The 23,417-nt window shown below is 39.3% G+C and overlaps 1 protein-coding gene across 1 annotated transcript in view; it reads right to left on the reverse strand.

Moving 5' to 3' along the window:
• FMN2 (formin 2) overlaps positions 1-23,417 on the reverse strand; it is a 402,560-nt gene that overhangs the window by 294,560 nt on the left and 84,583 nt on the right. Inside the window, exons 3-4 of the mRNA XM_049867986.1 lie at positions 12,253-12,400; positions 2,903-2,958 (exon numbers count right to left, since the gene is read on the reverse strand). Coding sequence (XP_049723943.1) covers positions 2,903-2,958; positions 12,253-12,400 — 204 coding nt within the window. The remainder of the gene's footprint in view (positions 1-2,902; positions 2,959-12,252; positions 12,401-23,417) is intronic.

Raw genomic sequence — 23,417 nt, forward strand, 5'->3', positions numbered from 1 at the left:
TGTTCATCACTCTTACAGAGCAAAAAAAAAAAACTGTGGCTTAAAACCTCTGTCTTCTGCAGTGGGAATTTAGAGAGATCTGGAACTGCCATCTAGTGACCAAGAAGAAGAAAGCAAGGCGCTTCACATGAAAAATAAAAATTGTAAGTTTTTTTTTTTTCAAATAGTGAAAGACTTAAGTTAGTAAAATTGACACAAATTAGGACACAAAGTTATAGAAAAACTTCAAGATGCATGGTGACCGATCGGTCTTACTGTGATTTATCAAATGACATCTCCACCTCTAAAACATAATTTGACGTCTGACTCTTACAAATCTTACAGTTTAAATATAACAGAAAGATTTTTTAAATGAAGCTCTTATCTCAATCTATCTGATGACTTTGTCATCAGATGACATTACATTGTTAAAGGGTAATTACCCATATAAAGTATAACTTTTATCAGAGCGGAAAGAACATGAGCTATAAAATCAAACAGGCCTACACTCAAATCTTGGCTCTAATCTTTAGCAGTTTTGTGACTTTAGGCAAGTTACTTACCTCCTTTGAACATTTTTTTTTTTTTAATCAGTTAAATGTGAATTACGATAGTTACTTTAAAGGATTACTGTAAGGATTACATAAAATGATACAGGCCAGGTACACAGTAGACTGAGAATTAATTCTGGTTCTTTACATCCCTTTTATGGCCAATGACTTCAAGTTCCTGTGAAAATACACATACCAGAGAAAACCAGCTGCTATTGAGTCAACTTCCCGTCCATATCAGAGTAGAACTGTGCTCTACAGGGGATTCGGTGGTTGATTTTTTGGATTGTACCATTAAAAAAGCATGCTTCTTTTTGTCAGAGACGAGACCTACACCAAGCTGGAAGCACTTGGAAAAGCAAAATGGACTCAGCTGATGGCCACTTAATTAACCACATAATGATTAACCATGAGTGAATAAGATGAAGAAAGATAAAAATGGGTAAAAGAGAAATAATAAATTCAGCAATAATTAAGAAGAATAGTGTCTTAAAAATCTCCTCTCATTTTTTTTTACAGCTTTTTAATGTTTGAGGCATGGATAAATGATCTGAAATATTATATATGTATAAATCCTTATCTCCAGAACATATGTGACTCAATTCTTTGTTACATATGATAATGCCAAGGAGAGTTGGACATGAAGTTTTCTATAATGTCAACAGTGATAAAATATGTACATCGCTCTATGTATTGAAACTCTAGTGGTAATAATTAAAGACACACATTCATATGTGTAAAATTATAATTTCCTATTTTTCTCAAGCTATGAACCATGGTAAAACATACTGCAATAAGCTGAAAACTTTATGGAAGAGACTGGACAATTTAAAAATGCCTTGGTGGCACTGTGGTTAAGCACTTGTCCGCTAACTAAAAGATCGGCAGTTTAAACCCACCAGTCACTCCGTGGAAGAAAGCTATGGCAGTCACCTTCCATAAAGATTACAGCCGTGGAAACTCCATGGAGCAGTTCTACTCTGTCCTACAGGGTATGAGTCCGAACTGACTGGACGTCAACAGGTTTAGTTTTGGTATCCTTAAGAGGAGCTTTACTCTTACAAAAATGGCCAATCTACCTGTACTTTTGAAAAGCACTAACCATTGCCATCGAGTCAATTCTGACTGATAGCAACCCTATAGGACAAAATAAAACTGCCCCACAGAATTTCCAAGGAGCAGCTGTTGGATTCAAACTGCCAACCTGTTAGTTAGCAGCCTGAGCTCTTAACCACTTTCCCATCCCAAAACCAAACCAAACCCATTGCCATCGAGTCAATTCTGACTCATAGCAACCCAACAGGACAGCGTAGAACTGCCCCCATAGAGTTTCCGAGGTGTGCCTGATGGATTCAAACTTTCGACCTTTTGGTTAGCAGCTGTAGCTCTTAACCACTACACAACCAGGGTTTTCCTGAAAGCACTAGTAAAATGAAAATCTCCATGTTATACTCCCATTTCTCCTCCAGGGGGAGCACAACCTTCATGAATGATGCAGGGTTTCCTATTTTCAATGGGAAGTTAGTTATTTTAAGCTTAGACGAGTTCTCAAAGATCATCCAATTCCTTTCTTTCACTATGTCCCAGATGGGCTAAGGATGTTGTCACACACTAACCAGAAACAGACCCGTGCCTAGAACCCAGTCAGGCATCTTCTTGGTTCTACTACTCATCTTGCTGGAGATGCTAACACTAAGTTATCTTCAAAAGCAAAGTTGGGCAAAAATATAAATAAAAACAAACAGTTTTACATCCAAAACAGAAATTGCTATGCACATTACTATTCTATACTAGTGTAACTAGTCTCCTTTTTTGCAGTTTTTTGTTTGTTTGTTTGTTTAATAGCAAATTCATTTTGGTACAACAGAAAAAGACACAAAATTTGGCTTCTTTGATTAACAGAAAAGAAACAGTTCCATAGAAATTAAACAGACACTAGCTGTGTTTCTTCCACCAAACAACAACTTAAGAACCATAATATTTGATTTCAGAAAGCTCTGACACTTTTTTTTTTTTTTAAATCACATCCGTGATTATTCAGCCAGACGCATCTCTGCACACCATCTCCTGGAGTGGCCCCCTGTCCTGCCACAGCCAGCTGTGTTCCAGGTTCCACTCATTGGCTGGACATAGAACGCTGCAGCCTGTAAAGCTTCTAAAAGCCTGTAGTCAGTTCTACTTCAAGGCTCATTTTCTTTGCAAAGTATAAAGAAAGAAAACATCTCCCTCCGCTTCACTGGGTCCCCTGCAGGCTGAGGGGAACACAGGCAGCCTAGCTAGCTGGGCAGATGGGAAGATCAATCACAGAGTGGGCCACAACTTTAAGACAAGTAAGGGAGATAGGATTAGACATCCTAATGAGATCTTCTTACCTGCTGGGCAGCATCTGAACATGTTTCTGGAGGTTCCAAAACAGCAGGTTGAGATTCTGGATCAGAAAGGAAGCAGACAGTCAATACCTAAAAAATAAATTTTCTCATTTCCTCAACCAGAAAACAAAGCTTTCACTAAAGTATATCTTTAACTGTAAGTACCAAAAATAGCCAGCGTATCTTCCAATTATACTACTGGAGTGTGAGAATATGACTACTTTTCAGTATATATATAAGACACATGACTAACAATCATGCCATTAGTTACTTTTTAAAATTAGAGCAGTCTTACGCCCTTCTTCACACATTGAACATAACTGCACTTGTCAATTGCTAGTCTCTATATCGTGCCAGGAAGTACTTGCTAAGATTTCCACTTTGTATATAATTCTCTTCGCTAAGGTCTGTATCATGACAGAAGCCGACTCACCAGTTTTGAAGGATAGGATCTAGAAAGACTTATCGAATTATTGACAAGTCACCACCTGATTTCAATAACAGATACTGTACTCTCTTCACCAGATGCCCCTGAGTAATAAGGGATTCTGGAGGAATTTTGCTCCTTCAGAAGTCCTGTCATTTGAGAATCTATGAGATTGCAAATTCATCACGTTAGTGAACCTAAGGGACAACTGAGTCCAGAATTTTTTTTTTTTTTTTTTAAGCTTGGGGACACTTTATTCTAAGTAAAGCTTACAGGAAAGTTTAAAAACATAAAAATAAAAATGGCAGGGGCTTCAGGAATCCCTAGGGCTCCACAGAGCAGAATCTGAAAACCAGTCAACTAGTCTGCCCTCCACATTTCACAGATGAGAAATCCAAGGCCTGTAACACGAGCAGTTAGTGGCAAGCTGCAGACTAGAATTTGTCCCCTGACTGTCATGTTGCTTCCTCTCTGTCTGGTAAACAGACCAGATAACATAGCAGTCACTCCTCATGATAATTTATACATTCCCAATTTGGCAGTGTTTTAACTGATCTATGTAACAAAGCTATAGAAGAAAAAAAGGCATGTATCATTTAAATTGCATAACATATTTTGAGCAAGTGAAAGTCTTCATTTCACTTAAAGTCCCAGTCTTTACAGTGGTCCACAGGCCTTGTTTCATCCGCCCCACGCTCCCTAACCTCTCTGACCATCTCCTCCTTCCCCTGTTGCTGACTCTGCTCCAGCCACACTGGCCTTGCTGTCCCTAAAACATGCCAGCAATGCTCCATCCTCAGGACCTTTGCAGTGGCTGTTCCCTTTGCCCAGAACTCTCACTCTTCTGCCCTGTATCTGCAGGGTCCCACTCCTCTCTGTTCCAGAGCTCTGCTCAAGCCTCCTTGGCCACTCAATTTAAATAACAACCCCACCCACTCCCCACCCATTGCCCTGGAGCCAATTCCAACTCACAGCGACCCTACAAGACAGAGTAGAACTGCCCCATAGGGTTTCCAAGGGACCCTGGTGGATTCGAACTGCCAATCTTCTGGTTAGCAGCCGTAGCTCTTAACCAGGGTTTCCCCCCGAGTCCATAAAAAAAAAAAAAATAGCACTCCTTAATTCTCTTCCCTTACTTTCTTCATAACGTGGATCATCACCAGACATATAATTCACTTGTTTGTCTGCTTATTTATAAACCCCATCAAAATATAAGCTCCATGAAGGCAGGGACTTTTTTTTTTTTTTTCCACTACTGAATCTGCAGCACCTAGAATAGTGAAAAGATACAATGTGTGCTAAAATATGGATTAATTGTAGGAATGTGTGAAGAACAAATGAAAGATGAAAGAAAAGAATAATTAAACCATGAAAGCAGGTGCCACCATACAGGGTAGGAACCTTGGACAGGGAAAGAAGGGAAAGTAATCACCCTTCATACAAACTCCAGCGGCACTTATGACAAACACCTTTCTTCATAGAGATCCAGAAGCACCTTCCGGCATTGCCTTCTACCCCAGCACTGGGACTGGCCGACCAAAATAAAAAAACAAGCCAGGTGCCATTGAGCCGATTCCGACTCATGGTGACCCTATGTGTTACAGAGTAAAACTGTGCTCATAGGGTTTTCAATGCTGATTTTTCAGAAGCAGATTGCCAGGCCTTTTCTTCTCAGGCACCTCCGGGTGGACTTGAACCGCCAACAGTTTGCACCACTGAGGAATTCCAGGACTGACAGGCCTCTTAAATATTAATCAACTAGGATGGTGGTTTTTAAAGGGAACCCAGGGACAGTACGCTCAAGGGTACATTTAAAACTCCCATCTCCTTCACTCGTCTCTTTAGAATTAAAAAAAAAAAAAAAAATTATTGTGAAGCAAAGGAGAAAGAACATTCCTGACAAAACTTTAAATGTTCTGCTTCTTTAGGTTACCTCATATAATTTTGAGCATAATCTTAAATTCTGGGTTCCCTATAATTCCAAATATGTTTCAGAAACTATCTCTTTACCCCCCCCCAAATGCGCCTATTGCTTATAAAACAAAACACACTTGGATGAGTTCTATGTTTGCGGAGAGAGGGCAATAAGACAATGAGCAGGATATGCTTCTCTGCAGAGAATGGAAAATAGATTACCTTTTTGAAATACATAAAATATGCCTTTTAAAAACGAATTAAGCAGCCTCTAAAGAGTTTTACATTTTTAGTAAATTGCACTTATATAAAATTATTACGTCACAGCTTCCTTTTTTGTGGTATGAATTTATTTGATTGAAATCCAATCAATTTCATTGAAAGATAATTCATTAAAATTTCATTTAAATAGTGTAACTTATGATTGTCTGCTTAATAAGTGATAGATGTTTTTAATTCTGGTATACCATGTCCTTCAACAAATGGAAAAAAAAAAAAAAAAAACCCATTGCCTTCGAGTTAATTCCTACTCATAGCAACCCTACAGGACAGAGTAGAACTGCCCCATAGGGTTTCCAAGGCTATAAATCTTTACAGAAGCAGACTGCCACATCTTTCTCCCGCAGAGCAGCTGGTGAGTTAGAACTGGGGACATTTTGGTTAGCAGCCAAATGCTTTAACCACTGTACCACCAGGGCTCCTTCTTAACAAATGAAGACGGGGTTAAACAAAACTGATCATTTGATTATGTAATAGTATGGATCAGCCCCTTATTGTCTACAAAGGGTATCTACACTCCAGGCTTTAGCTAGCGTATGTAAGGAAAAACTGCTAGCCAATTTTACCAAAAGGATGAGAAAATGGAGAATTACCTACCATTGGAGACACAATTCTAGTACATTTATCCCTGGATCAAATGAGAAGCTTAGAGAAATAGAATGCTATCAGCCTTTCCTTGGTCTGTATTACCTCGGCTGCAGGTGTGTTAAGGCCGTTAGACAAAACCTGGAAATGAGTTGCCGATAATGTATTTCCATCGTCTCACACAGAATCTGTTTTATTAAGAACCATCAGACACATTTCTTTTTTATACTAGAGGCCAGAAAAGCTATGTTTCTCTGAGTGACTACATTTAATCTTATGGACTATTTTAATCTTATTTGTAATCTCATATCCCATAAAGTAGATAACTGCTCATATTTCCCTTTCTGCTTTGAACCTCAAACAGTAACTTCACAGTTACCCTTAAAAACTCTGCAGGCCCCTCTGAAATACATTTCAGTGTACTAGCTCATCTCCAGTTTCATTTTACTCTTACGTACCTTTCCATTTAATCTATTGCCCTATAATCCTTTTGCGCACCTTAGATATCGATAAGCTGTTCAAACCTTTTTTGAAACAAAGCTGAGCTGCAAACTATGAAGTCACTATACAATGTATAGTAATCAGTTGTTAAGTGCATTGCAAATTATTTATTTCTATCAATGATTATATTATCAAAGTTTGCAATTGAAATACTTAAAAAAAAAAACAAAACCCTAGTTAAGGTTTCCCCTGTAATATCATCATTCTCAGTCATATAGCTGAATGCCAGACTAGGAGAGAGATGGTGTGGTTCGCTGGGAATGAGATCACCTCACAGAAGTGTCTTTCCCAAATGAATGTCATGGAGTCATAGCAGGAAAAGTTAGGAAATACCATTAGATCACTTGGATGAAAAAAAATGCTATATAGATGTTGAGATTTATAACAGATCTATTGAAAAAATACAAGTTGCTATGTTAAATTATTTTCTACTTACCTTCAGCATCTTCTGCAAGAATGCATGTTTTAAAAAGTAGACAAACCATTGCATTAAAATGTACTTGCTCCAGCACTTTGCAAACCACATCAAATAATGAAGGAAACCAAAACTACACTGCAAACTTCCTGTATCGATTCCAACTATCACCTTTCACCAAACTAAAATTCAGATTATTACCAATTCACTCTGAGTGAAGTGCTCCTCGGTATACAAAATTAAATAACAAAATGCAAGTAATAGAAAAAACATAAAAGTAACATCTTCAAATTTTCATCATTTTTTAAAGAACCCAAAAATTTTGTAGCATGTTTCTTTTAGAAAATTGAAGAAGACAGATACAATGAGGAAGAAAAAACATGAGAATATCACACTAATCAATGACATCAAAGACAGGATATAAACAACTGTTAAAAGGGATACCAATGAAACTGATTAATTCTATTATAGCTGCATCTGGATATTTCTTACCAATAAGTAATTTTTACCATAAACAAAGAGAAGAGTATATATTATATAATGAGATCAGTAGTTGTGCACTTTTCCTTTTAAAACTAAATGTACTTTTTATTTGCTTGCTGTATTCGAAGGTAAGATCATGTACGAACCCCTTCATTTCCTAAAGATCTCTGCATGAAGGAACTTTACTGGGACTTGATCCACTGCACTTTGTGTTATGCTAACCCCTAAATGGAACAACATTTCTCTCATCCTATCCCTCATTTGTTGTCATTTCAGGAAGTACATCCACCTAGCGAACACTAAGTTGTGAGCAGGACATAGAAGGCTGGGTGTGGGCCCTTATGTCTGACAATGGCCCAGGGTGTCAGAGATTTTATTCCAGGCCTCTGCATGAAGTTCAGCAAGACGAGCCTTGTGTTCACAGCCTCCTGTTTTTATCCCAGTTGTTGGAGGTTCTTGATGACACAGATTCTGTACGACAAAGATAAAGTGCTGTCCTGGAATCAGACATGGAGGTCATCGCCATACTGAAGTCTTCCACATAAAGCGACGCTAATTTCACGCTATCTTCCCAGACAATCACACATAATACTTTAAGATGACAAAAGGCACAAAGAGAGAAGAGAACCAGAAAGAAAAATTTTAAAGAAAAATAATGCATCCCTCCAAAGACTGAAATGAAACCAGGACATTGTGAGCATGAGATTCCCCTTGTAGTACTTTGTACAGAAGACTGGAATAAAATCTTTTTGACACCGTGAGCCATTGTTGGTTCTTAAAGGGAACTCATGAAGAAGATAACCACATGTAATAACAATAATAATGACAATAACTGCACACATGTATACCTTAATGCATGCATTAACTCATGTGATATTCAAAATAATCCTACGCTGTAGATGCTATTCTCGTCATGATTTTAACAGAAGAGGAAACTGAGGTACAGTGGTTAGGAAACTTGCCTAAGGTACTTAAGTTGATAACTAAGAAGTGGCAGAGCCCAGGCTCCGTGCTCTTACCTCATATTATTCTCTTTTACCACAAGTCCAAATTAAGCATCTAATGACTATCTTTCCCTCTATGAGCCAATGAAAGGGAAACAAATCAAAATTCGAACTCTAATACCTATGCTACCATTTAGGGATATTTATGAATTTATGGAAACCCTGGTGGCGTAGTGGTTAAGTGCTATAGCTGCTAACCAAAGGGTTGGCAGTTTGAATCTGCCAGGTGCTCCTTAGAAACTCTATGGGGCAGTTTTACTCTGTAGTCTAGGGTCACTATGAGTTGGAATTGACTCGACAGCACTGGGTTTGGTTTTTTTTTTTTCTTTTTGGTTATGAATTTATGAAATCTTGAAGACTAAGGTGTGCCTGACCCAAGCCATGGTATTTTCAATCACCTCATATGCACATGAAAGCTGGACAATGAATATAGAAGACCTAAGAAGAATTGACGCCTTTGAATTGTGGTGTTGGTGAAGGGTATTGAATATACCATGGACTGCTAAAAGAATGAACAAAGCTACCTTGGAAGAAGTACAACCAGAATGCTCCTTAAAAGCAAGCATGGCAAGATTGCATCTTAAACACTTTGGACATGTTGTCAGGAGGGATCAGTCCCTGGAGAAGGACATCATGCTTGGTAAAGTACAGGGTCAGCAGAAAAGAGGAAGATCCTCAAAGAGATGGATTGACACTGTAGCTGCAACAATGAGCTCAAGCATAACAACAATTGCAAGGATGGCACAGGACTGGGCAGTGCTTCATTCTGTGGTACACAGGGTCATTATGAGTCGAAAGCAACTCAACGGCATCTAACAACAACAACAACATGAATTGTAATGATGCTCTTCTATTTATTCTTCATTTATGGATCAGAATTCAGTATTCCTGGTCAGTCCATCTAAGGGAAGTCAGAAATTTATTATGCCAAAAAGAGGAAAAACTGAAGGATAAAACAACCAAATTCCATAAAACCTTGTTACAGAAATCTAATTCTCTATTCTCTATGACAAATATAAAGTGCCCTCCTAGAATCAGGCTTGGAGATCATCACCCTATTGAACTCTTCCAAATAAAGTTGATGAGAATCTCACAATGTCTTCCTTGACAATAACAAAAAATACTTTAAGATGACAAAAGTACCAAAGAGCACCAATAAGAAAAATTTTAAAGGGGGAAAAAAAAAAGATTACATGTGAACCTCGGACAATTAAAAAAAAAAGACTACTTCAAACGGATTTTTGTAGCTTGCATCTCCCCATTAATCTCTGAAGGTAAAGAAAAGGATTTAAAAAAGCACAAATGAAAGCAGTAAGTGAAGAGATTCAGAGAAGAAGTAAGGCAGCAGTCACTTCTTTGAAGGTAACAGACAGACATGTCCCTTCAGTGTTTTCTTAGCCAAGAGAGAATGGGAAGCTTAACCTCCTGGTTGTGGTTAAAAATGGATGCCTGGAGGCAGTGGTTCTCAAACTTTAGTATACACAAATAATAACTGGAGAATGCCAGTATTCCATTCCCCAATTTAGAGACCATCTCAAGAATAGATTTGATGCACTGAACACTAATGACCAAAGGCCTGACAAGTTGTGGGATGACATCAAGGACATAATACATGAAGAAAGTAAGAGATCATTAAAAAGACAGGAAAGAAAAAAAAAGACAAAAACAGATGTCAGAAAAGACTCCGAAACTTGCTTTTCAACGTAAAGTAGCTAAAGCAAATGGAGGAAATGATGAAGTGAAAAAACTGAACAGAAGATTTCAAAGGGCAGCTCGAGAAGACAAAGTAAAGTATTGTAATGACATGTGCAAAGACCTGGAGTTAGAAAACCAAAAGCGAAGAACACAGTTGGCATTTCTCAAGCTGAAAGAACTGAAGAAAAAATTCAAGCCTCAAGTTGCAATACTGGAGAATCCTATAGGCAAAATAGTGAATGAAGCAGGAAGCATCAAAAGAAGATAGAAAGAATACAGAGTCACTGTACCAAAAAGTACTGGTCGACATTCAATCATTTCAGGAGGTAGCATAAGATCAAGAACCCACGGTACTGAAGGAAGAAGTCTAAACTGCACGGGAGACACTAGTGAAAAACAAGGCTCCAGAAACTGATGGAATAGGAACTGAGATGCTCTAACAAAGGGATGCAGTATTGGAAGCTCTTACTCATCTATGCCAAGAAATTTGGAAGACAGCCACCTGGTCAACCGACTGGAAGCGAGCCATACTGTGACCATTCCAAAGAAAGGTAATCTAATAGAATGCGGAACTGATTGAACAATATCATTAATATCACTCGCAAGAAAAATTTTGCCAAAGATCATTCAAAAGCAGATGCAGCAGTACAGTGAAAGGGAACTGCCAGAACCTCAAGCTGGATTCAGAGGAGGATAGGGACAAGGGACATCATTGCTGCTGTCAGATGGATTCTAGCTGAAGGCAGAGAATACCAGAAAGATGTTTACCTGTGTTTTAATGATTATGCCAAGGCATTCGACTGTGTGGATCATAACAAATTATGGATAACATTGTGAAGAATGAGAACTCCAGAACACTTAATTATGCTCATGAGGAATCTGTCCATAGATCAAGAGGCAGTCGTTTGAACAGAACGAGGGGATACTGTGTGGTTTAAAGTCAGGAAAGGTGTGTGCTAAGGTTGTATCCTTTCACCATACCTGTTCAATCTGTATTCTGAGCAGATAATCCAAGAGCCTGGACTGTATGAAGAAGAACGGGGCATCAGGATTGGAGGAAGACTCATTAAAAACCTTCATTATGCAGATGACACAACCTTGCTTGCTGAAAGTGAAGAGGACTTGAAACACTTACTGATGAAGATCAAAGATAGCCTTCAGTATGGATTACATCTCAACATGAAACAAAAATTCTCACAACTGGACCAATAAGCAACACCATGATAAATGAAGATTGAAGTCAAGGATTTCATTTTACTTGGATCCACAATCAATGCCCATGGAAGCAGCAGTCAAGAAATCAAAGGACACATTGCATTGAGCAAAGGTCCTGAGAAAGACTTCTTTAAAGTGCTAAAAAGCAAAGATGTCACTTTAAGGACTAAGGTACGCCTGACCCCAGCCATGGTGTTTTCAATCACCTCATATGCATGTGAAAGCTGGACGATGAATAAAGAACACTGAAGAAGAACTGACACCTTTGAATTATGGTGTTAGTGAAGAATACTGAATATACCATGGACTTCCAGAAGAACAAACAAATCTGTCTTGGAGAAGTACAGCCAGAATGCTCCTTAGAAGCAAGGATGGTGAGACTTTGTCTCACATACTTTAGATATGTTATCAGGAGGGTCCAATCCCTGGAGAAGGGCATCATTCTTGGTACAGGGTCAGTGAAAAAGAGGAAGACCCTCAGTGAAATGGACTGACACAGTGTCTACAACAACGGGCTCAAACACAGAAAAGATTGCAAGGATGGCGCATGACTGGGCAATGTTTCGTTCTGTTGTACACAGTGTCACTATGAGTCGGAGCCAACTAGATGGCTCCTAACAACATTATTCTCCAAAATTCTAACTCAGTAGCTTTAGAGGTGGGACAAAAGAATCTTCCATTTAACAACCCTCCCAGTGATTTTAATCGAGTTACTTGCAGATTATGCTCTAAGAAATACTTCAGGAGGGAAACACAGATTCATTGCCCAGTAACCACTACAAAGATATTTTATGCTAACACAGTTTCAGAACATTCACGGTTTCTGGTCTCCTACCTGTTTCAGCATCCTTGGGTCTGTGGTCTTCATCGGGAGGTTTAGATGGAGGCCAAACAGATGGGGTTCTCCTGGGAAACTGCCCTTCTGCGTAATCCAGTGAGTGTGTAGGTTGACTAACTGCAGCCCAGGTGTAAAGTTGATCTTGCTATATTTAAAAATGAAAATTTTTTAAAATCTATTAATTCAATCATAAAAAAACACAGCATTCTTTGTCGATATAGCATCATTTCCGTGTAATTCATGTAAATGTATATACACATAAAAATAAAAAACAATTTTATTACTATTCAATGTAGATTCATGACATAAACATTGTTCTTCCACAGTCACTTCACTTTTACAACCACAGTTGTCACAACTTCTCTTCTATGGTAAAATCAAAGCCTTGTTCTTTGGAAGTAGTAGGTAGGCCTGCAGGGCATTATGAGAGAAAAGCCAGACGCTCAATCTGAGAACTCCTTGAACTAGAACCTTTAATACACTTGGAAATGATGTCCCTTTAAAAGTTGTTTATCCACTTATCCAAGGACAGGCTGTACTTGGGCACTGCTGGACAATAATAGCTTCCTTGCCCTCCACAACAAAAGGCCCAGGAAACAAACTTATCTTGGGTACAGGTTAAGAACTGTTTTGAGAGAAACGCCATGAAAAAGTCAATGAGCCTGCCAAGAGTAAAAGAACTGGACAGGGATCTTTTGGCAAAGAAAGGCCTTCCCAGCTGCAGACCAACATCATCTGGACAGAGTAAGAAGGTCGTAACTACACCTGGTGCCAGGAGGAAAACTGGGGATTTCACAGAGTGCACCAGGGTAAATCCTACAATCCCTGGCAAAACTGCTCATTAGGATTTCAGAGTAACAATGTGTTTAACCATTTTAAGATACATCAGCTCAATACATGCATGCCCAATGTTTCCTTTGTGGCATTTTCCTTCCTTCCTTACAGGTATGTTTCCCGATACCTTTTGATTAACATCAACTAAAATAAAGAGAATGACAATAGAGTAAAGGTGGAGTGCAAATTTAAAAAAAAAAAAAAAATTGTAATCACCATGTTAACCCTGGTGGCTCAACGGTTAAGCGCTCAGCTGTGAACCAAAAATTGAATTCATCAGCGGCTCCATGGGAGAAAAGACCTGGTGATCTGCTCCCATAAAGATTACAGCCTAGGAACCATAAGTATATTAAAAAAAAAAAAAAAAGGCGGGTTTCTCCTTGCCTGTTGCCAATAGACACAGAATCCTGCCTCCAGAAAGCCATTGTGTCTGAATTCTCTGAATTTTTCATGCAAACTTTAGTCAAGTACCTAACCAGGTACCAAGCTGGAAATTCCCTGAGCGTGCTTATATGGACTACTTTGTGCATACTAATGGTTGTGTTTTTAATAAATAACCATATGTTTGGCAGAATTTCCTTTGAGATCTGCTTTCATTAAAATCCAGGAAATTGGAAGGCTGTCAGGGAGTAGCTAAGTCTCACCCATTCAAGAGTTATGCATGACCAAACTGATTTAGCTCAGTTCTTAACAGGGGACCTGACTATTCCTCTGTCTCAAGAAAAGCATCAAAATGCAACCCCCTTTCCCCACCACCCCTTCCTCAAATTAGTGATCAGGATACCTATTTAGGAACTCACCTACACCACACAGTCCCAGAATATCCCTTCTCAAAACAACTTAAATCTTTGCAGTCATTGGTCTCACATCAGTTTCCAGCATAGCAGAATCAAATGGATGTGCCCACAATAACATGCTTCATCAAGGTCACACAGAGTTGGCCAAAATGCTATTGTAACAGAACGAGCAAGAGCTTGAGCCCTGGAACTAGACAGACCTGGGGTCGCATCTCAGCACTGGTGAGCTGAAAAAGTTCACTTACAAATTTCTAAGCATCAGTTCCTTGTGTGTAAAATGTTGACAGAACCATGAAGGGCTATTAAAACGAGATGATATACATAAAATTCTGTTACGGATTGAAGTGTGGCCCTCAGATATGTGTATCAACTTGGCTAGGCTATGATCACCAGTATTGTGTGAGTATCTACCATTTTGTCATCTGATGTGATTTTCCTGTGTATTGTAAATCTAACCTCTGTGATGTTAATGAGGCAGGGTTAGAGGTAGTTATGTTAATGAGATAGAACTCAATCTATAAGATTAGGTAGTATCTTGAGTCAATCTCTTTTGAGATATGGAAGAGGGGAGCAAGCAGAGAGATGGGGGACCTCCTACGACAAAAATGAAGAACCAAGGGTCCTTTGGACCACGGGTCACTGCACTGAGAAGCTCCTAGACCAGGGAAGATTGATGACAAGGACCTTCACCCAGAACCAAAAGAGAGAGAGAACCCTCCACTGGAACTGGCACCCTGAATTTGGACCTCTAGCCTCCTAGACTGTAAGAGAATAAAGTATTGTTTACTAAAGCCATCCACTTATATTTATGTTATAGCAGCACTGGATAACTAAGACCAATGCTTAGCACAAAGGTTGGCCTGGGGGGCTGCAGTGACTGAGGGACTCCACACCAGGCATCACGACCAATGACAAAGGAACTATTGCATAGACAGCTTCATCATCCTAACACACCCATTCAGCCATGGGCATTGATTGCTCCATATACAAGAGGCAGCACCTATATCCTAGGGGAATATGCTGTTTGACTTGGTTTCATCATTTACCAAAATGTAAAATGTACTAAAAACATGCTACAAAATCTCATACAAACCACAATTTTTTGGGTCAGCTTTTTAGTCTTTCAGCCACACAATTAGGATTATACTATCAAACAGTGCTATCAAGATAAATCTCAAAACCTCTCATTCATCACCTAGCTCTCCTAGCAGAAAATACATAAAACACATATTTCTTTCCTGACTCCTCAACGTCTATAGAATAAACTCTCAACACTTCAACCTATCATTTGAAATGTTCTACAGTCGTCCCATCCATTCACTCAAATACACCTCTAGATGTTTCCTAAGCTGAATGATAATGAAAATACAACATACCATAATTTTTAGGATGCAGCAGTCATGTATAAAGAGAAAATTTTATGCTTAAATGCATATATTAAAAAAAGAAAGGCTACAAGTCAATAAATTGAATATTTATCTCAAGAATTTAGGGGAAATAATGTCAACGACAACCAAAAAATATGTGTGTAGTTACATAAATATGTACATAGGTATGTTGTTGTTGTTAGGTGCCGTCGAGTCGGTTCCAACTCATAGCGACCCTATGCACAACAGAACGAAACACTGCCTGGTCCTGAGCCATCCTTATAATCATTGTTATGCTTGAGCTCATTGTTGCAGCCACTGTGTCAATTCACCTCGTTGAGGGTCTTCCTCTTTTCCGCTGACCCTATACTTTGCCAAGCATGATGTCATTCTCCAGGGACTGATCCCTCCTGACGACATGTCCAAAGTATGTAAGACGCAGTCTCGCCATCCTTGCTTCTAAGGAGCATTCTGGTCGCACTTCTTCCAAGACAGATTTGTTCGTTCTTTTGGCAGTCCATGGTACATTCAATATTCTTCGCCAACACCAAAAGTCAAAGGTGTCAACTCTTCTTCAGTCTTCCTTATTCATTGTCCAGCTTTCACATATATACGATGCGATAGAAAATACCATGGCTTGGGTCAGGCGCACCTTAGTCTTCAGGGTGACATCTTTGCTCTTCAACAATTTGAAGAGGTCCTTCGCAGCAGATTTACCCAATACAATGCGTCTTTTGATTTCTTGACTGCTGCTTCCATGGCTTTTGTGGCTCCAAGTAAAATGAAATCCTTGACAACTTCAATCTTTTCTCCATTTAACATGATGTTGCTCATTGGTCCAGTTGTGACGATTTTTGTTTCCTTTATGTTGAGGTGCAATCCATACAGAAGGCTGTGGTCTTTGATCTTCATTAGTAAGTGCTTCAAGTCCTCTTCACTTTCGGCAAGCAAGGTTGTGTCATCTGCAAAACGCAGGTTGTTAATGAGTCTTCCTCCAATCCTGATGCCCCGTTCTTCTTCATATAGTCCAGCTTCTTGGATTATTTGTTCAGCATACAGATTAAACAGGTATGGTGAAAGAATACAACCCTGACGCACACCATTCCTGACTTTAAGCCAATCAGTATTCCCTTGTTCTGTCCAAACAACTGCCTCTTGATCTATGTAAAGGTTCCTCATGAGCACAATTAAGTGTTCTGGAATTCCCATTCTTCGCAGTGTTATCCATACTTTGTTACGATCCACACAGTCGAATGCCTTTGCATAGTCAATAAAACACAGGTAAACATCTTTCTAGCATTCTCTGTTTTCAGCCAGGAACCATCTGATATCAACAATGATATCCCTGGTTCCACGTCCTCTTCTGAATCCAGCCTGAATTTCTGGCAGTTCCCTGTCGATATACTGCTGCAGCCGTTTTTGAATGATCTTCAGCAGAATTTTGCTTGCCTGTGATATTAATGATATTGTTCTATAATTTCCGCATTCAGTTGGATCACCTTTCTTGGGAATAGGCATAAATATGGATCTCTTCCAGTCAGTTGGCCAGGAAGCTGTCTTCCATATTTCTTGGAATAGACGAGTGAGCACCTTCAGCGCTGCATCTGTTTGTTGAAACATCTCAATTCGTATTCCATCAATTCCTGGAGCCTTGTTTTTCGCCAATGCCTTCAGAGCAGCTTGGACTTCTTCCTTCAGTACCATCGGTTCCCGACCATATGCCACCTCTTGAAATGGTTGAATATCGACTAATTCTTTTTGGTATAATGACTCTGTGTATTCCTTCCATCTTCTTTTGATGCTTCCTGTCATTTAATATTTTCCCCATGGAATCCTTCACTATTGCAACTTAAGGCTTGAATTTTTTCTTCAGTTTTCAGGTTGAGAAACTCCGAGTGTGTTCTTCCCTTTCGGTTTTCCATCTCCAGCTCTTTGCGTAGGTCATTATAATACTTTACTTTGTCTTCTCGAGAGGCCCTTTGAAATCTTCTGTTCAGTTCTTTTACTTCATCAATTCTTCCTTTTGCTTTAGCTGCTTGATGCTCAAGAGCAAGTTTCAGAGCCTCCTCTGACATCCATCTTGCTCTTTTCTTTCTTTCCTGTCTTTTCAGTGACCTCTTGCTTTCTTCATGGATGATGTCCTTGATGTCACTCCACAACTCGTCTGGTCTTCGGTCACTAGTGTTCAATGCGTCAAATCTATTCTTGAGATGGTCTCTAAATTCAGGTGCGATATACTCAAGGTCATATTTTGGCTCTCGTGGACTTGCTCTGATTTTCTTCAGTTTCAGCTTGAACTTGCATATGAGCAATTGATGGTCTATTCCACAGTCGGCCCCTGGCCTTGTTCTGACTGATGATATTGAGCTTTTCCATTGTCTCTTTCCACAAATGTAGTCAATTTGATTTCTGTGTGTTCCATCTGGTGAGGTCCATGCGTATAGCTGCCGTTTTTGCTGGTGAAAGAAGGTATTTGCAATGAAGAAGTCGTTGGTCTTGCAAAATTCTATCATTCGATCTCCAGCATTGTTTCTATCACCAAGGCCATATTTTCCAACTACTGGTCCTTCTTCTTTGTTTCCAACTTTTGCATTCCAATCCCCAGTAATTATCAATGCATCTTGATTGCATGTTCGATCAATTTCAGACTGCAGCAGCTGATAAAAATCTTCTATTTCTTCATCTTTGGCCCTAGTGTTTGGTGCATAAATTTGAATAATAGTCGTATTAACTGGTCTTCCTTGTAGGCGCATGGATATTATCCTATCACTGACAGCATCATACTTCAAGATAGATCTTGAAATGTTCTTTTTGATGATGAATGCAACACCATTCCTCTTCGAGTTGTCGTTCCCAGTATAGTAGACTATATGATTGTCCGATTCAAAATGGCCAATACCAGTCCATTTCAGCTCACTAATGCCTAGGATATCGATGTTTATGTGTTCCATTTCATTTTTGACGATTTCCAATTTTCCTACATTCATACTTCCTACATTCCGGATTCTAATTATTAATGGATGTTTGCAGTTGTTTCTTCTCATTTTGAGTGGTGCCACACCAGCAAATGAAGGTCCCGAAAGCTTGACTACATCCACGTCATGAAGGTCGACTCACTTTGAGGAGGCAGCTCTTCCCCAGTCATCTTTTGAGTGCCTTCCAAACTGGGGAGCTCATCTTCCAGCACTATATCAGACAATGTTCTGCTGCTATTCATAAGATTTTCAGTGGCTCATGCTTTTCAGAAGTATACTGCCAGGTCCTTCTTCCTAGTCTGTCTTAGTCTGGAAGCTCAGCTGAAACCTGTCCTCCATGGGTGACCCTGCTGGTATCTACATATCGGTGGCATAGGTTCCAGCATCACAGCAACACACAAGCCCCCATAGTACGACAAACTGACAGACACGGGGGGGCTTCTGTGTTGCTGTACCTAGGTATTTAGCTCAAAAAAACTACTGTTAAGTTTAATTCCAACTCATAGAGGCCCTATAGGACAGAGTAGAAATGCCCATAAGGTGTTCAAGGCTGTAAATCTTTACAGAAGCAGACTGCCAGCAACTGCTGCAACAAATATTTAACCACTACACCCCAAGGCTCCTTCCATATATAGGCATATACCAAAATCAAAAATCCATTGTCATCAAGTTGATTCTGATTCAAAGCAACCCCACTGGACAGAGTAGAACTGGCCCATAGGGTTTCTAAGGCTTTAAATCTTTTCAGAAACAGACTGCCACAACTTTCTCCAGCAGAGCGACTGGTGAGTCTGAACTACAGACCTTCAGGTTGGTCGTTGAGCACTCTACCACTGTACCACAGGTTTCCTTATACAGCCATATAGGGGTATGAATATGTGTGTAGATACCTGTGCACAGATTGACGTAGCTATACATTCATAGGTACATACAGATGTGTATGCACGTCCATATATCCATATATATAATAAACCACATAGGGTTTACAGATACTTCTGATACATTACCAACACCTCATGAGATTGGTTTTCTGGCCTTGAATGCTTAGGACCATAGTCTCTTGGGACAACTCATTTAATTGTAATAATAGTTCATGAAGTGTACGTACTACATCCCAATGTGGTAAGTAGTGTGTGGGATCCTAAAAGCTTGTGAACAGCCATCTAAAAAACAATTAGTGGTCTCTACTCTTCCAGTACAAAAGAGAAAGAAGGAAACCAAAGACTTAGAAAAGAAAGTAGTATTACAGGACTAATAATGTAGACGAACCACGGCCTGATATACCCTGAGACCAGAAGAACTAGATGGTGCTTGGCTACCACTACTGATCATTCTGATCACGGTCACGATAGATGGATCCTGATAAAATGGGAGAAAAATGTGGATCAGAACTAAAATTCTTAAAAAGTCCAGATTTAATGGACCAGTTGAGACTAGAGGGCTCCCTGAGACTATCGCCCTGAGATACTCTTTAAACCTTAAACCAAAATTATCCCTTGAGGTCACCTTTTAGCTAAATAACGGATTGGCTCAGGATATCATCTGTATGTAATGAGTGCCTTTAAAAAACCATCTGTATGAGACCAAATGGTCAAAATTTACTCTAAAGTAAAAGTGAGAAAGTTAAGGGGGCAGAAAAGCTAGAAAACTGGAAATGGTACAACCAGAAAAATGAATAAGGAGGTAAAAATAACCAATGTCAGAAATGCAAAGGGAAACATTATACAGATCCCACAGACATTAAAAATAGTAAGAAGGTACTTGGTACAACTTTACCAAATGCATTTTAAATATTAGATAAAATGAATCAATTCTTAGAAAAATGCAACTTACCGAAATTAACACACAAAATAGAGTTTGAAGAGTCCCATATCTTCTAATGAAATAAAATAAAAAATTTAAAACTGTCCAACAAACAGCACTCCACACTTAGGTGGCTAGATGGGCAAATTCTGCCATACCTTTAAGGAAGAAATAACACCAATCTTACATGAATTCTTCCAAAGATAGAAAAAGAGAGAACATTCTCCAGCTTATTTCATGAGACAGCATAACAGAGGTACCAAAATCTAAAAAAGGCATTATGAGAAAAATTAAAGGTGAAGGACCATCCTGGATATAGATGAAAAAATCTGAAATGTAATGCGAATCGAACTCAGCAATATACTAAAAGGATAATATACCACAACCAGTTGAGCTGATTCCAAAAAAGTAAAGTAGGCTTAACATTTACGATTAAGTCCATGTAATTGTCTACATTAACAGATTAAAGGAGAAAAAGTATATGATGTAGAACCAACCAGAAAAGGATTTGATAAAATGTATCAGCCAGTCATGACAGAAACTGAAACAGAAGAGAAATTGCTTAATCTAATAAAGAGCAATTACAAAAAAAAAAAAAAAAAAAACCCTACCACAATATCTCACTACATAGTGAAATACTGAAAGTTTGTGCTTTTAAGTTTGGGAATGAGAAAACAATGCCACTATCACCACTTCTATCTTCTATCCAACAATTATTCCTAACGAGTCTACAGATAAAAAAACAAGCAAACAAATAGTTTGGACAAGAAATAAAACTGCAATTATCCATGGTTGACATGATTAAAAAAAAAAAGAAAAAAAATGTTTTTGACATGATTAGGTACATAAAAATTTCATATAGATCAACAGCTGTTTTTAATGATATATGACAAACTGGTTCTAAGACTTATACTGAAAAGTTCTAGAAGAGCCAGGATAATCTTTAAGAGAATCAAAGAAAGACTTACTATTCCGTATATAAAGTCCTATTAGAATAGTAATTAAGCATTCTCATGTTAGTACAAGGATACACAGATAGTAATATCATTGGTGATATCACATGGATCTTGACCAAAAGCAGAAAATACCAGAAAGCTGGTTACTTGTGTTTTATTGACTATGCAAAGGCATTCGACTGTACAGATCATAACAAATTAGGGATAACATTGCAAAAAATGGAAATTCCAGAACACTTAATTGTGCTCACGCAGTAGTCTCTACATGGATCAAGAGGCAGTCGTAGTTGAACTGGCAAAAAGAGGGCGGGGGGAAGTCAGTAGAACAGAAAAAGGGGAAAAGGTGTGGTTTAAAATTGCAAAAGGTGTGTGGCAGGATTGTGTTCTTTCACCTTATTCAATCTACATGCTGAAGAAATAATCTGAGAAGCACGGATATATGAAAAATATGGCATCAGGATTGGAGGACGGCTCATTAACAACCCTCAATATGCAGATGACACAACCTTGCTTACCAAAAGTGAAGACAACTTGAAGTACTTACTGAAGAAGGTGAAAGACTTACAGCCTTTAGTACGGATTACTCCTGACCACAGAGAAAACAAAAATTCTTACAACTGGACCAATAAACAACATCATGATAAATGGGGAAGAAACTGAAGCTGTCAAAGGTTTCATTTTTCTTGGATCCACAATCAATGCTCATGGAAGCAGCGGTCAAGAAATTAAATGTCATACTGCACTGAACCAATCTGCTGCAAGAGACCTCTTTCAAGTGTTAAAAAGCAAAGATGTCATGTTGTTGATTAAGATGTACCTGACTCAAGCCATGATATTTTCATTCACCTCTTATGCATAGAAAAAGCTGGACAATGAAAAGAGAAGACCACAGAAAAATTAACACATTTAAAATACCGAGTAACCGTGGACTGCCAGAAGAATGGACGAATCTGTCTTGGAGGAAGTACAGCTAGAAGCTCCTGAGAAGTAAGGATGGCCTACTTTGGACATCATCAGGAGGGACCAATCACTAAAGAAAGACATCATCCTTGGTAAAGCAGATGATCAGTGAAAAAGAGGGAAACTCTTAAAGAAATATACTGACACAGTGGCTGCAATAAAGGGCTCAATCACAGCAACAATTGTGAAAAGGGTGCAGGACCGGCAACGTTTCGTTTTGTTATATATACGGTCGCCGTGAGTCGGAACCAACCTGAAGGCACCTAATGACAAGAACACAAAGAGGCAATGGACTGGAAAAGAGTCAAGAAGTAACAGGTGCTCACGTATATAAACATAATTTGTGACAGAGGTGGCACCGAAAAGCAGTGTAGTGGAGCCTTTTTAATAAATAGACTGTGGTGAATTCAATACTCATATGGGGAAAAAAATGAAACATGACTTCCATCTCACAAAAATGAAACTTCTTTCTATGAGGACCGTAGATCTATAGACTTTGCCTGTAGGCAAAGACTTTCTTAAACAGGACTGTGAGGAGACGGTCCTTTGGACAAGCCTAGCAGCCATGTCTTCCCCATTCCTCCTCTTTCTAGCATCTTTGGCCTTTAGGAACAAGCCACACCACCCCTTTCCAAAGCCTAACGGTTGGTCTAAGTAAGTGTCAGTAGGGTTAAAGAGATACAATACTAGGCATGGCACCAAAGTGTCTGACCTCTCTTTCCTAGGGTGTCTGGGAAATTACATTGAGTTTTGTGTGATGGCTCGTGTAGATCCTAGTCATGTGACCACCCCCAGGGTATATAAACGGCTGGGCGAGGGTCCCTCAACTTGGTGTTAGTTGGAAACATGCTTAGCAGAAGTTCTCAGCCCACCTACTTTAGCCCACCTCACCTGGGGGACCGGCAGAACGCCGGCCCCCATTTCAGTCCCCCACCCATGAGGCCAGGTGGAAGCTTGCATGAAAGAGTTCTCTGTCTCCAACAGCATAGCTTCTGGAAGCCAGGGGGTAACCAGCCTGTCATGTAACTGTTCCCTTTGGGTCCATTGTCTATGGTGCATAACAGGGAGCACGGAGAAGTCTTCCATCTCTGCCCAGACAGCTTTTGAGCAGGGGGCTCCACTCATCCATTATGTGCCATCCGCTTCTTTCCATGTGCTAACGTGAGTTCAAGTTCTGGTCAGAAGGACGTTGTACTCACAGAGGAATCACATTCAGTGACTGGTGCTCTTTTCTAATGGCTTCTGACAAACAGGTATCAGGGACAACCTGTAAGCACCTTGCAGATGTGGCATGTTGTCTTTCAAGGACACGTGATACATTAGCTATAAAGGAAAAGACTGATAATTTGGACTACATTAAAAGTAATCAAAGAAACTGAGAAGCCTAACTTAAAGACATGAAACTATAATGTATAAAGAATTGCTACAGTCACTAAGAAAAACACAATCACCCATAGCGAAGAGAGCAAG

The sequence above is a fragment of the Elephas maximus genome, chromosome 24, assembly GCF_024166365.1.
Source record: "Elephas maximus indicus isolate mEleMax1 chromosome 24, mEleMax1 primary haplotype, whole genome shotgun sequence".
NCBI classification, from domain to species: Eukaryota; Metazoa; Chordata; class Mammalia; order Proboscidea; family Elephantidae; genus Elephas; species Elephas maximus.